The 15,071-nt window shown below is 39.7% G+C and overlaps 1 protein-coding gene across 6 annotated transcripts in view; it reads left to right on the plus strand.

The window, feature by feature from the left end:
- prkcz (protein kinase C, zeta) overlaps positions 1-15,071 on the plus strand; it is a 197,049-nt gene that overhangs the window by 109,897 nt on the left and 72,081 nt on the right. For all 6 annotated transcript variants that reach the window (XM_030422231.1, XM_030422233.1, XM_030422237.1 and 3 more), the window contains 2 exons: positions 2,136-2,221; positions 13,710-13,841. In XM_030422231.1, coding sequence (XP_030278091.1) covers positions 2,136-2,221; positions 13,710-13,841 — 218 coding nt within the window. The remainder of the gene's footprint in view (positions 1-2,135; positions 2,222-13,709; positions 13,842-15,071) is intronic.

Below are 15,071 nucleotides of genomic sequence, written 5' to 3' on the forward strand. Positions count from 1 at the left end.
ATAGTTCATAATTCAAAATTTTGAACTAAGTTCACAGTTCCAAAAATGAATTAGTTCATAGTTATTTTTTTTTCAATATGTTGATGCGAGCTATTATTTTTCAAAATGATTGCCACAGCCCATATAGAACCACAGACGGCTATTATTCTATCAGTTTTAACACTGAAACTGCAGCTCTTCGACAACATTCTGCAAAACCAGGTTGTCCAGCTGCGGCTGGGAGATTAAGACAATGGAGCCGCTACTGTACGCCGTTAATGTGATTTGGGTGGTAGAGGATCTGTTTTGGCTCGCCGTTGTTGTGTTTTTGGATTTTTTATTCACTTGCACATACCTTGAAAGGCTAGCCGGTTGCTTTAATTCAATGTGCCGTTTCAGGTTTGCGGTACAGGATAGAGTTCAAATTGAAAATAAAATACATAAATAAGTAAATAAATAAATAATTTTTAAAAAAAAGAAAAAGAAGAAAGGGAAAAATAAAATAATAAATAAATAGATAGTTCAGACAGTGGCTTCAGGGAAAAACTTTTTCATAATGACTTAATAAGGTATTACTTTTTTGTTATTTAGCAAAATCAGAGATTTAAGCAAAGAGCTCAGTTCCAGGAGAAAAGGAGCAAATTTAGGTAGTGATTTTGCAAATTTTTGTTTGTGAATAAAACATTTTGCATAGAATAACAAAGTTCATCATGTGTTCAAGAGCATTATCTTCTGGGTTAACATAGCAAATAACATGTTTAAGGGTAAGAGAATGGACAGAGTTAGCAGCATAAAAAAAAATGAGATTCAACATCACTCCAAAACTTTTTAGATATATCACAATAAAAAAAACAAATGTGAAGCCTTCATTTGTTTTTGCCTCCATGCTTTGCACATGCGACTCTGTGGTGGCTGGTGCTGCCAGTGTTATGTCCGTTCAGGACGAATTCATCTGTGTTCGTTTGGTAATGTCTCACTGCATGTTTGGTATGCATGTTTCTGTCTGAAATAGTTAAGTTTCGTTTTGATTGAAAGTAAAGCGAGTTGCGTGTAGAAACCTCTCGTCCAGCAGCCAGTTTTTCCGCCACATATTAAAGCCTTCACGGTGTGTTTTAGCCGGTTTTCGCCTGGAAGGCTCGATGGAAATCTGGCACTGTCTTGAACGAAGTTAAACTGTGAGAACGCGCCGTTCACAAACGCCAGAATGAACGCGTTCACAATAACGTTCATCAGGCAGAATACAGTACGTTCAGTTCACGTTCGCCCAAAATATGAACGAGTTCATGAACGCTCGTACATTGAACGCGTTCAGGTACAACACTGAAAATGAGTCACCAAATATACCTTGGTGGCAGTTAGCTCACGAGTCATACACGACATTCTAGTATATTCCAAACCTGGCAACAAAGTGATGAGTGGAGAAATGTTGTCAATGCACTGAAAAAAACAAATATTAGGTTAAAATGGAAAAAAAAAACCAGATAATGATGATAATTAAAGTGATAATCAAGATTAATAATGTTTCTGATTTGTCTCTTTTAGAAGGTTAAAATATTCATGATGAATCCCTGCAAACCTTTTGTAAGAATGTTGAATGTTTCCTTATCATTTTAAAACATTGTTTGGTGTGAGGACAGAACCTCACACTTTCAGCTCACCACTAGTTTCATCACATTAATGCTTCTGGAACATGTAAATAACTGACTACAGTGTATGATCCTATTAAAAATAGCTGCACCTTCATGGTCCCTTCTGTCTAAAAAGGTGATATCAAGCACTAATAAGTCGCTTCATCACTAGGAGTTAAAGAAAAGAAAGGATAGAGGAAACAGCAGGAAAAAAGATGAAGGGAGAGGATGAAAGAAGAGAAAAGACTGATGAGGAAGGGAGTGGAGAGGGAGGCAGGCACTGGTGTGTGTGTGTGTGTGTGTGTTTGTGTCTGTGTGAGCATGCGTATACATCATAGAGAAACCTAATGGTTGTTTTCCCCTCACTTGAACTCAGACTTCACTCGAAGGACTTTTACCTCAGCTTTCTCTCTTCTCTATCACTCCATCTCCATCTCTCCCCTCTGTCGGTTTTAGCAGACCTCCACCCCCCTCTCCATTAGTTCTTCAACATGAAGCTATTCTACAACTGTTTCCTCTCTCTCCTAGAATCGATCTATCGCCGCGGGGCCAGAAGATGGAGGAAACTCTACCGAGTCAACGGGCACCTCTTCCAGGCCAAGCGCTTTAACAGGGTGAGTGTTCAAACCGTGCTATACACACTCCTGACTGGGAGTGCATGTAGTAATGCCTGAGCAATGCTTCAGTCAGTCCAGTTAATTGAGCCTGTTGTCAGTGGGAAAACCTATCATTGGGAGACAGAGGACATTTTAAAAGTGATATTAAACGGTAACTTGATTCAAGTTTGGTTTAAAGAGCTTTGGAGATGTTTTAATACTTACTGACCAATTTTAGAATTAATAAATGAACATTGAAGTATCCCGACTGAATTTTGCTGAACGCTGTAGGGGGGCATTAGTTGCGTTTGAAGCCTCATTAGTGACCAACATGTCTGTGCCATTAGCATCATTTTCAAAATGCAGCAATGGTAAGCATTTGCTAGCAGCAGTTGACATATGTCAGTTGAAAGATATTGTGGATTTGAAGGAAAATTATTCATAATGTACTCAACCCCATGCTGATGGAAAGTTGGGTGTTGTATGAGGCTATATAGCCCACAGAACAGGAAAACATTGTTTTCCAAAAGGGGTTAGGGTTAGCTTTTTCCAAAACAGCTGAAGTAGAAAAAAAACAACCATCAGAAAAAAACATAATTGCTCCGTACAGTTGGTCCAGTGTAATCCAAGTCTCTGGAAGCCCCGAGGTCGAAAATGTGTTGGGGAAACCAAAACTTCACCTGAGTTTCCATTGGCATGGGGCATTTCTTTTTTTAGGGTGAACTGTTCCATTATGAATCAAAGTTCTGTAAGTTGTTGTATCTGCATTGATCTCATCTACACAACACAGGAATACATTTTCTGTTTCCCACATATGTAGTGCAAGCTTCTAAACCAGTGCAGAGTGACAGTCTTTCTGTGCGGAGTATACAGTCTAGTATGTCACAGACATTCTGCAGCTGAATTATATATGACAGGTAATCAAGTCACCACTCCAACTTAGCTATCTGGATATTGATGCATAATTCATGGTGTCCTAGTTATGGCTTGTTTAGCAGGTGTCTAAGCTGTCAGTTGCACACACACACACACACACACACACACACACACACACACACACACACACACACACACACACACCTGAAGGCACAGGTTTCATCCTTTCCCTGCCAAGATGTTAAAGAGCTCTAGTTGCTCACCCTGTTTGTCTGAAACAGGACTACAGCTTGTGAAGTGTTCCTATTCTGTGATGCACTATGGCCATTTGGAAGGGCAAAAGAAGAAAGACATTAATGATATTTCACCTAGATACCTAATGTGTTTTCGCTGAAGAGGAAGAAAGACGATCAGATTCTACTACTGCCAGTACAAGGCTGAGCCGTGTGTTGTGGCCTCTTGCCAGATCATACCATATGTTTTCATAGCATTTGTATGATATGTTTAAATTATTTGTTTAAAAGGTCTGACAATGAAATAGCAAGTAAGCACAAATCAGTTTCCTTTATTTACCAGAACCATGTAGTTGCTCAAAGATCAAAAAATGTTTTTCCAAGTAGGGCTGGAAAGTATATGGATATTCTATCATTATTGTGATAGGATACTGAATGGTGTTAGATTTTGGATATGGTGTATGGTGATATGAAATACAGTAAGTGTAGTCTTTTCCTGCTTTTAAAGGCTGTATTACAGAAAAGTGATGTCATTTTCTGAACTGACCAGACTGTTCTACTCTAATACTTGTCTATACCCACTTCATTATATCATGTCATCATGTCCACTTACTGATGGTAATCAATCAAAAAACATGTTGTGTTCCCGACAGCACTGATGCAAAATTGATGTTGAAGTATTTTGTTAGATATGTCAAAATGTAAAGATATGCAGTATATCCTTTAATTCCATGCCCTGTTCAATCCAGTCAGCATATAAGAGTCTGAGAAGTTAAGGGAACACCATGCAGGGAAAGGAAGCTTCAGAATCATTGGAGGGGGTAGTCATTGGGGTAAGGAAACTTAGTGTCTGGTCTTGTTCATTTGTTTTTGAATGGGCTCTTTCTCCGAGTTGTGTAGTATAGCATTCAGTTCAGTAGTACAACCCCTACACAAATAGTTCCATCAGCCGGTTACATACTTGTAGGTTCTGAAGACAGTACAGATGTACAGTGAGAAACAGGTTTCATCTTGTTATCTTACTGTCATGTTCCCATTTTCAGCTCTTACAGTGAAACCTCTCTAATGGATGCCACAGTCATAATGTCCCGGCAGAAAGCATATGAGCTTATCTTGCTGACTCAGCACTTTGCTCTAACATCTACTCCTTGATAAAGTCAATAACGATGCCCTGTGGAGCATGACTAAGTCAATACAATACATATAGACTTACATTTGATTGAATGATTGTGCTGCTACTCTGCTTCTATATGCTGCTTAGAGTTTATCTGATCATTTTTAACCATCTCTGTCTCTCTCTGTCTTACTAAATGCACACATATACTACTAATATTCTAATGCTAATTATTTATGAAGAAATGTAATTCTTGTCTTGATTACAATCTCTGGCAAAGTTTTACATTAAACCGAAGGTACAGAAAAAGGAGGAGGTGGGGTGGATGGTTTGTTGTACACATATTGACAAAGTCAATGCATCTTGTCTCCACCATCTTTCCCTAACCATAACTGAGTCACTTGGTGTCTAAGTTGCATTTTCAGTAATGTACACAGGCGCCAGGTTATGAAAAGCAGTCCGCTGGTCTATTATTGCACTCTTACAACACTGTTGGACTCATTATAAACAGTTAAAGTGAAACTCTCACCAAAAAGCAACCAAAGCTTTATTTGTGATTGAATATGAGTCAAACCTTCATGTAAAAGCATAATTACGACGAAAGAGGCACTTTTAGGATTTACCGTAGTTTCGTTTTCAGGCAAGCTAATTTTCAATGGAGTGCGGGGGCACTGGTACACTAGCATCAAAATCGCTATTTTTGAAACACTAAGAAGGCTCGACACAACATGAAACTTTGCTCGTAGTATAACCAGGGTCTCTACACATGAACACAAGCATTGAGAACATTGTTTGTGTACACAGAGCTTACCAAAAAGAAGGTTTGAGTGTGACCTAACAGGCAGGAGAGTAATGGTGGACCGCTCCTCAAGCCATCCTGTTAGGTGCTACTGCTAACCTGAGTTGTCCAAAAACCTTCTGAAAATGTGCTTGCCCAAAAAAGAAACTACAGTAAATCTTAAAAGTGCCTCTTTCGTCGTAATTATGCTTTTACACAAAGGTTTGACTCATATTCAATCACAAATAAAGCCTTGGTTGCTTTCTGGCGAGAGTTTCACTTAAAGGAGTCATCACCCGGAAATTGCAATTTCTCTCGTTAAATCATGCATATTGGTGTTGGACCTCTGTTGAAACTTGCCTGAAAAGCTGGAGTTTGAAAGTGGCTTATTTTTTTCGCTTTGGCTCTTTTTCCGAACAGGAATAGCGCACAATAGTGCGCGTTCCTAAAGCACGAGATTTTGACTCTGCTCCTGTGGTGACGTTACCACAGGAGGCTACTTGCATATTAAGCTTCGGCTCACAGCCGTCCTCAGCCAGAGTGAGCACGCCGAATCTGCTTATTTCTCTGTTATTTTCACGCCATACATCGTCACCGCCAGCATTAAAACTCAGGTCTTACATGTAAAACACGAGTGTGAAAAGTAAGACGGAAAAAAAAAGAATTTACCATTCAGAGACATCCTGCTGTAAACGTGTCTCTTCCACCGTCTCTGCCTCTTCACTCTCCCATTCGGTTTCCGACTCTGGCTCGTACATAAATACCTGAATTCCGTAAGGTTCGTCATTTAGTGTGTGCGCCATGACAGGGGGCTGTTTATGTTTTGGAGTCTGTGTGTGCATGCAGGCTCACCCCCCATTCCGGCTCTGTCCTTCCTGCGGCCAATCAACGCGCGCCTCATTACATATTAATACAATGCACATCCGGACCGGTCAAAACCTCGCGCATAATCTCGCGTGAGAAAGTCGCGGTATGAAAAAGGGTCAGAACAAGCTCTATGTTGGATTTTGATTTTTTTTTTTTTTTTTCTAATAAGTTTTAAGAATTGATCCAAAGCGATCCAAGAGGGACTGGATATGTAAAAAACCAGGTGATGACTCCTTTAAAAAAAAACTAATACGAAATTGATACTGCAGAACCAGACATACAGCCTCTTTTCTTTACAGTCCCACAATGCAACTTAGGACCCCTGTCCAGTCACTGTAGTGTGCTCGACCACTCACACACTAAACACTGCCCCGTTTCTTGAAAGACCCTTATAAGAGGGGCGTATGATTCCCACATTCTGCTATAGTCATGTTAGCAAAAGCTGAAATGATGTGACTTTGAGCAGAAAATGAAGTTATTTGTCAAAACATATCTGACAGAGAGTAAGGCACATCAGCATTTCTAGGAAAGGACTTTGAGAAATATGAAATGAAAATATTTTCATGGATACTGTTTTATTATACATATACAACTCAGCCGTTAGTGTTTGTGTTGGTAACAACTTGGTTTTCAGACTGCAATTTCTCTGACTGTTGTTGCTATGCCAGTTTCCAGGCTTCTGGTTGGTTCACTGTGTTGTCTTCAGCATATAAATAAGCCAAGGAGAAGTAGGTCAGGTTTCTTCTCCCTCCTGCCTCCTTCTATCTCCTCCCATCAGCTCAGCTCAGCTCAGCTCCATCTTCCCCTGATGTTGCAGTGGAGAAAGCTGCTTTGTGGATCCCTCCCATTAGACATAGTAGGGTCTATCTGCTCATCACCACGTGATGAAGCAGAATTCAGTCACCCATGCTGGCCGTTTCCCTCCAAGGCGTTCCATCTGGGGGACGACTGACACCAGCCTCTCATGGTAAAACACAGAAAATCCAACAAAATCAAAACAACAAACAACAAAAGAAAAGTCACACTGGTTCAAGCAGGTTCATGTCTACCACTGACTGGAGATGTGTTATCTAGCATACGTCTATATATAGTATGTTGTAAGTAATCTGCAACCCTCAACCCTGAGATGACTGGTTTTTACTTCCACTGAAAATATTGTCTCTTTACCCTAGAACTGCCAACAAAATGTAACTGTAATACACAGAAGTTCCATAATTAATCAGAAAATGGTGTGTACTTTATTTTTGTATTATTATTATTATTATTTTATTTTTTTGTCATTTCTAGCTCATACTGTAATACATTTTAAAAAGGAAAGTTAAACAATTCCTACTGCCATAGGACCATGTGATCGACATTGACAATAAACTGGACAATAAACTGGACTGGACTAAGAACACTGAAGTCCTTTACAAGAAGGGACAGAGCCGTCTCTATTTTCTGAGGAGGCTCCGCTCCTTTAACATCTGCCGAACTATGCTGAGGATGTTTTATGAGTCTGTGGTGGCCAGTGCTATTCTGTTTGCTGTGGTGTGCTGGGGCAGCAGACTGAGAGTAGCAGATGCCAACAGACTCAATAAGCTGATCAGAAAGGCTAGTGACGTTGGGGGTGGAGCTGGACACCTTGACAGCAGTGTCAGACAGGAGGATGCTGTCGAAGGTGCGGGCGATACTGCAGTATGGCTCTCACCCTCTCCACAACGCTCTAGTCGACCAGAGGAGCAACTTCAGCCAGAGACTGATTGCTCCTAAATGCACCACTGAGCGCCACAGGAAGTCATTCTTACCTGTGGCCATTAAAGTGTACAACTCCTCCCTCTGAGAATCAGACTCATTTGGCTATTTATAAAACAAAACAAAAACAATATAACTACTTATTCTCTTTTCATGTATAACACTACAACCATTTCACTGTATATTGTATATATTTCAGATTGTATACTTTATTATTATTATTTATTTTTATTTTATTGTCTACCTTAATATTTTATCTTATTTAATGATGTCTACTTTAATATTTTAGTTTATTTATTTCATTGTTCCGTTCCGTTTTCTTCCGCTTTTTCCGTGAGGGTCGCAGGGATGTTTTATCCCCCTTTTTTTAGGGGGGTTTACTGGGGCCAATTCCAGTTTGCTAAGGGCGAAGGCCAGGGTACACCCTGGATGAGTCGCCAGCTCATCGCAGGACCCTTACTGATGGTAAGGTGCCAACTGCACATCAGGAGCAATTGTGGTGTTCAGTATGTTGCTCAAGGTTACTTCGACATGTAGCCTAGTCCCACCCCAGGGGAGCCGGGATTCGAACCAGTGACCTTCTGATCGCTAGTCCACCAGCTCAAACAATTTCCCCCCAGGGATTAATAAAGTATTCTGAATCGGAATCTGATCTTCTTCTGAGGTGAGGTAAACAATGGCAGTCAAAGAAGAATATGTTTCATTTTAGCAATGTGTCTGTCAAATCACGTTAGTGGTTTGAGGGACAGGATCATTATTCAAAGCTTTATTTAGTGCATGTTGTTAAATAGTCTATTACACGCTTGAGCTTGCCACTGGGCTGAATACTATGTGAGGCTTGGGGGAACACAGGCAGGAATGCATACATGTGGCCCAAATACCCAGGATGTCTACAATGAAACTAATCAGGGCAATCACAAGACAAAGATGAGACGTCAAACAAAACCATGAGAGACATGAGATTGAAACCTACAAAATAAAACAGAAAATGACTCATCTAAATGACTCATTGGATGTAGCCCAGTTTTTTTTAGGGCCCATATATTTTTGATATATATATATTATATTTTCTATGGATGCTGTAGTGGCTTGTGAAGATAACAGCTATGGTTAATACTGGGGGATATTTTGTTCTATCCCGTGCCGCAGATGTCATTTGTTCAGTTGGCTCAGAGTTCCTTTTGTCAGGGCTGATTTAGACAACATATCATTTCTCAGCATACAAGGCTAGTTAGTTTCCAGGGACTCATATGATCTGTATTGCTGTCAGCTGGGCTGAAGGGAGGACTGTCAATCAATAAAAGCCTTTCTGATCTACTCATCACTTTATTTCCTAGCTGCAGGACCGTGGACTTCCACAGTCAACTCTTCCCTCATCTGTGCTGGTTTCAGTCTGGTGGCTGCTGTGTAATAGAGTTTGATAGTTTCCGTAGAAATACAGTGACCAAATTGTTATTCCAGTTTATTTGGAAGTTATAATGAGTTGATGGTTTTGTGGCAAAGCATCTAAATGGACCGTGCCACCAGGTGGGACATAGGTGAAACCTTTTGATACATTTTGTCCACAGATGCTAATTGCAAAGTTTGTGCAAATGGGTCAAATGGCCTAGGAGGAGTTCCAAAAAGTTATTTTTTAATTTTTTTCACAGAGCCTTCGTGGCTCATGGGGAAGTAGTCACCTGAGTTTCATGTCATTCAGACAGACCAATGTGGAGATATGCATCACTTCGTGTTTTAAACAAAATGTACAAGACGTTGATATTTAATAACTTGAATATTGTTTGGAATATCAACATTATTTTAATAAGTTTTTGTCAGGAGAGTCCACAGATGCTGTTTGCAGTTTGGTGCAAATTGGTGAAATCACCTGGGAGGAGTAGTAGTAGGTTTGCGACATTTCGTGAATTTGTGGAAAAAAATGGTACGCAAATGGGCGTGGCCTATATCAAGAGATTCAGCACAATTCAGTAAACGCGTGGATATAAGGTTTTTGAATGTGCGACAAAGTATATGTGAGTTATAAGCCAAAACGCACTATCCTTGATTGTAGCGCCACCTAGTGGTGGAAATTGAGGTCAACAATGCATTCTGAAATTTTTCAGCTGATGTGATGTATATTCCGAGTTTGGTGAGTTGTGCGCATGTTCGGGCAGTGAAAAATGTTATCATTTGGGACCAAAAAGTGGTCATTCGAAAAATAATTTGAATGTTTCTAATTAATATTAAAAGTTTTACTTTAACAAACAATGAAATGCATTGCAAACAATGAATTAAGCAATTGCTTGTTTTAAACTAATGTTTATTAACCATTACAACTGCTTAATAACATGACATTGTGGACAGTGAAATAACTATTAACTAAGGTTTAATCAACTATAACTTTACCATTTATTAGTGATGATTATTGTAACGTGTTACATACAAGTATGCACATGCACAATATATTACTATATAATATTTAATTTTAGTTTGGTGCAGCTTGTCCAGTTGTCTTGACTCATCCATAATGATTCTACCATGATATGAAACTAACACTAAATGCCTGAAGACCTCTTCAACAGAGCTGAAAGATTTGTCTTCAATTGCTTTATTTTACAGCTCAGTGAATTCCTAGTATTTAATGTCAAGGTAAGAACCACTTAATTTCCACTAATTATAGGTAAAATAGAGGCAGTGCTCAACTGGTACGTGTCCCATGAATAATTCCGATTAATTCATAAACTAGTGTATTCTAGAGTGTGTTTGTCAGTGCACCGCAGGTCAGCTGAAGATGCCAAAATAGTCCGTTTACAGACAAACCTGCAATTCCTCGTATATTGAAATTAAAGTTTGAACTGACAGAAGAAAGAGGAATTGAGTTTAAAAGGAGCAGTATTTTGTAATACAACAAATTTCCTCTAGGAGTCATGGGACAAACTATAATATGAGTGAGAAACTTGTTCTCTTCTTCTTCTATATTTTCCCTGCAATTATCATCAGACTGAAAATGTCCCTATGAAATAATGCACACAAAATAAAGCATACCAATTAATGTTGCTTGTTGTTGTTGATTTATTTTATTGTATTTATTAGGGGTGTCACGATTCTCCAAATCCTCGATTCAATTACATTTTCGATTCTAAGGTCACGATTCGATTCGATTCTCGATTTTTACTTTTTTTTTTTTTAAAGCACAGGTTGCTATGCCATTTTTAGACTATACTTTTATCCAATATAATATCTGACCTTTGTTCGCAATGTACCACACTACATTTTCAAATTTAAAACATTTATTAACAACATAATGTAACAATAATTTATATCTTCAGTCAATTTGCAGAGCTTGCAAACTGTGGCTTTTTTGTCGACAACGCGAATGTTATCAACATAACTCATTAGAAATCCAAAATACTTCCACATGGGCGACGGTCTGTGGGTCTCCTGCATCTGCAGTTGCCATTGTTGTAAGAGTGGCGTTGCCCCTTTCAGGAATAAGGCAGTGCGTGAAGTGTGTGTGCGTAAGGTGTGAGTGGGCGAGCGAGAGTGAGGGAGCGTGCGTACATGCGGGACAGTGAATGAACAGGAGAGGAAAGAGAAGCAAAGGAGTAGCAGTAGTAGCGACAGCAGTAAAGTGTACAATATAGGCTGCAGTTTGGCTCTGAGTAAAGGCCACGGCTCCTCCAGATACAGCAAAGCTCCCTGTCCCGAGCAGCTTCACACATGAAAGTGGTTCACCCCTAAGATAAACACAAACTTCGCTGGAGGAAATCATCTCCCCTGTGCTTCCCGACCACGGTCTGGAAGCCGAACAGGAATGGTGTAACAACATGCTATCGTCTGGCTGGCTGTAGCTAATAGCTACTGGCTTAGCTAGTAGCTAAGTTAGAGGAGGTTGAGTCGCAGCACTTCAACACGGGTGTTGTTTTTTTTTTCCGCTCGGCAAGCTGACCAGACGTGACATGGGAGCATGGCAGCATCGGCGATACTATTTTTTAATTCGAAGTTTGAGATTGTGACTTAATTTCGATCGATTTCGATTTAAAATTTAAATCGTGACACCCTTAGTATTTATATATATACATATATAAGTATATATATATATATATACATATATATATATATATATATCAGAGGAGGCTCGTCCATAGAGGCAGAGGAGGTTGGTCCTCTATTTTTGAGAGGCAAGAGGAAGATCAATTTTTTTTAAAGAAAGAGTAACTGGTTGAAATAAATCATTACCAAATCTCAGTATCATTTATAAAACATTATATATATATTATATCAAAAAAAAAATTTTCTTTGGAAGAAAATCCACTTAAAACGGTTCAACAGCGACAGCTGCAGACGGAGGAGACAGAGCAGTCTGAGAGGAGCAGGGAGCAGGAAGGTGGGGGCTAGGGGAGGACGGAGGGCTTCTGTCCTCCGTGGGAGTGATCTCCTTCCATTCACTCAATGCATTTAGGATTTTTTCATGCTGATCTATGATTGGCTAAGTCATGTAAAATGACACGCTAAGGGAGGACGTCCTCCCTTACCAATCAGCAACCAGAATACAAGATTGACAGCAGGTTGGTCCAATAACAGTTCCCAAATTTCATTCTCACAATTATCCAACCGTGAACAAAAAATACTTCTATGTATTTTACAGCTTTCACTGCCAGCCATGCTCGGACAAGAAATATGGAGTTTTCAGCGATATTGGAATCGATTTAAAAGGAAAAATAAGCAAATTTCTGAAAGAAAAAAAACTGTTCGGAGAAATCAGAGAGAACCAGTCAGAAAGATAATTCATAGTTTTCGTTTCGTTCATCCTGCTGGAGGACATAACGTTAGCGGCAGACCAGGACACACAGCACAGTTGTTTTGGATGATTGTGATGAGTGATGAGTGTGATATCATGTGCTGTCGTGAAGTATGTATATTGACTACACTGGTAGCACAGTGTAAGTCATTGTTTTATTGCTTAATTTTCATTAAATATAAGAAAGTATGGATAAGTAGTTGGCTTTATAAAATAACATGACACCGTGGACTGGTTTTCCTCCTGTCCTCCCCAATTTTTTCAGTCACCAGCCGCCACTGATATATATGTATATATATATATATATGGCGGCCAAAAACACAACTCCAAATGGATGCTAATGTTGCTCTTTGCCTGCCGGATGCGTAAAAAGATTCTTACTTGCCATCACCTTCACCCAGAATAAACAATCAAGTGAAACACTAACATATCCAAATATCCCTTAGTAGTGTATATGTGAAATCCTTTTATTATGATTGATTGGCTGCCCCCAGGTGGCCCAAAACATCCTGGCAATGCAAACTGCTCAGTGCACCAGTATCGTTATTCAGATTTAGATCAGGAAATATCCAATCAAAGATTGAGCGAATAAGAAAGTGATTGGGACCACAGATACTGTGTGATACATATACTACATTTGGTTAGTAGACACAAAGGGTGTCACGATCTCTTACTGATTTGCTTGAGAAGGTAGTTTATTTGGCACAGGGTTGAAAAAACAGAACTTTGTACAAAGGGAATTTCAATCTTTTTTTGTTGAATCATTGAAGGTTTGTGTTTGTTGTTGAACTCTGGAAACTTTATTTTTGGCAGATTATATTTGAACCTGCCCAACCCTAGCCTTCAAAAAGCCACCAGGAGGAAGTCAAGCTATTGTTGTGAAATACTCCTGTCATTTTAAGTAAGTGACAGTGGTTGTAACAAATCTAGATGCAATTGTCCACCAGTAGCATTGCTGACATTCGTCTTTAAAGTGCTCCGTTGTAGCCAGAAACTGTGCATTCATCACATTCGGCCATTGTGTACCTATCATTGCACCCTGTTAAATAATTCTTGATGAAAAATCAGTGATTGGGAGTGAAGACTAACTGGTCTCTGTGTCCTGTCCTGTGTGTCTCTTACAGAAAGCCTACTGTGGCCACTGTAGTGAAAGGATATGGGGGCTGGGCAGGCAGGGCTACAAGTGTATCAACTGCAAACTGCTGGTCCATAAGCGCTGTCACAGACTCATCCCTCAGACCTGCCAAAGGCTTATGGTGAGTATTTCTTCATGTCCCAAGCAGCAAGCAGCACAGTAGCAGCCTGTCACATCCAATGCCAACACAGTCTGTCAGCATTCTGGCGTACTCTGAGATCGAGCTTATTTCTGGTCCACATGAATGATGAGGATTACATTCCCTCTTCAGGAGAGTATTTCGTGATAAAGGCACAACTGTAGAATGTCTTTTGGTTACAGTATACTGTACGTGTTCATCAGAATCAGGTTCATTGCTAAGAAAGATATAAGATAGAAAATATTTGTATAAGTCCCGGAAGTCCTGAAGCACAAAGAAGATTGACGATAGAATATGAAAAAGAAGAATCTTTTATATAAAGGAGAGCTCCACAGTTTGGGGCAGGAGTATTCAAAGGTACCCAGTATAAAGTGAAAGGACAATGTGTACAAGACAGAAATCCATGTAAAATGCATAGTATGTTTTTTTCTGCTGCTAGGGGTCCCTCAGTCAAACAATGAAAAGTGACTAGTGACTAGTTTGATGACATTGTGAAAGGTACAACAAGCCATTCTGGAGAAAGACAGATGGCAGTTGAGTGTCATTCTCAGGTTGTTCAGTACTGATGACTGAGGGGCCACCAACGCAAAGCACTGGTGTTTGTGAACCAGGGTTGTGACTCAATAATCAGCCGTCTTTCTTCAGAACCACTTACTGCAAGCTGAAGTCGCATGGGATCATGGAAGTTGCTGTCTTAGTTGTTAAGCAACCACCACTGCTGATTAAAATCTATATGAGGTGACTCAGAAGTGTTTACAGATAAGGTATTGTGTTAAAGTTTTATTTACATTACATCTAGTCATGTTGTCTGATGTATCATACTGTGGTTCACGTGGCAAGGTGATGAAAAGCACTGTTACCTTGAGTGAAATCAAGGATTTCTCTGGGTTTGAACATTGTTGAAAACATTTGACACAATGTAAGTACACAACCAGACCAGAATATATAAGAATATATAACAAAGGACTGGTCGCTTTTCATCATTTAAACGTATAATTAGATAACCTTTGATGTGACATGGAGTGACTACGAGGGATGGGGGCTGTGCTAACAATCAAGCACAACTGTATAAAGCTGTTCTTTTCTACCATCTCTCTATAAAAGCAAGTCTGTCTGTCTGTCTGTCTGTGTGTGTGTGTGTGTGTGTGTGTGTGTGTGTGTGTGTGTGTGTGTGTGTGTGTGTGTGTGTGTGTGTGTGTGTGTGTGTGTATG

Source organism: Sparus aurata, chromosome 7, assembly GCF_900880675.1.
Source record: "Sparus aurata chromosome 7, fSpaAur1.1, whole genome shotgun sequence".
Lineage (NCBI taxonomy): Eukaryota > Metazoa > Chordata > Actinopteri > Spariformes > Sparidae > Sparus > Sparus aurata.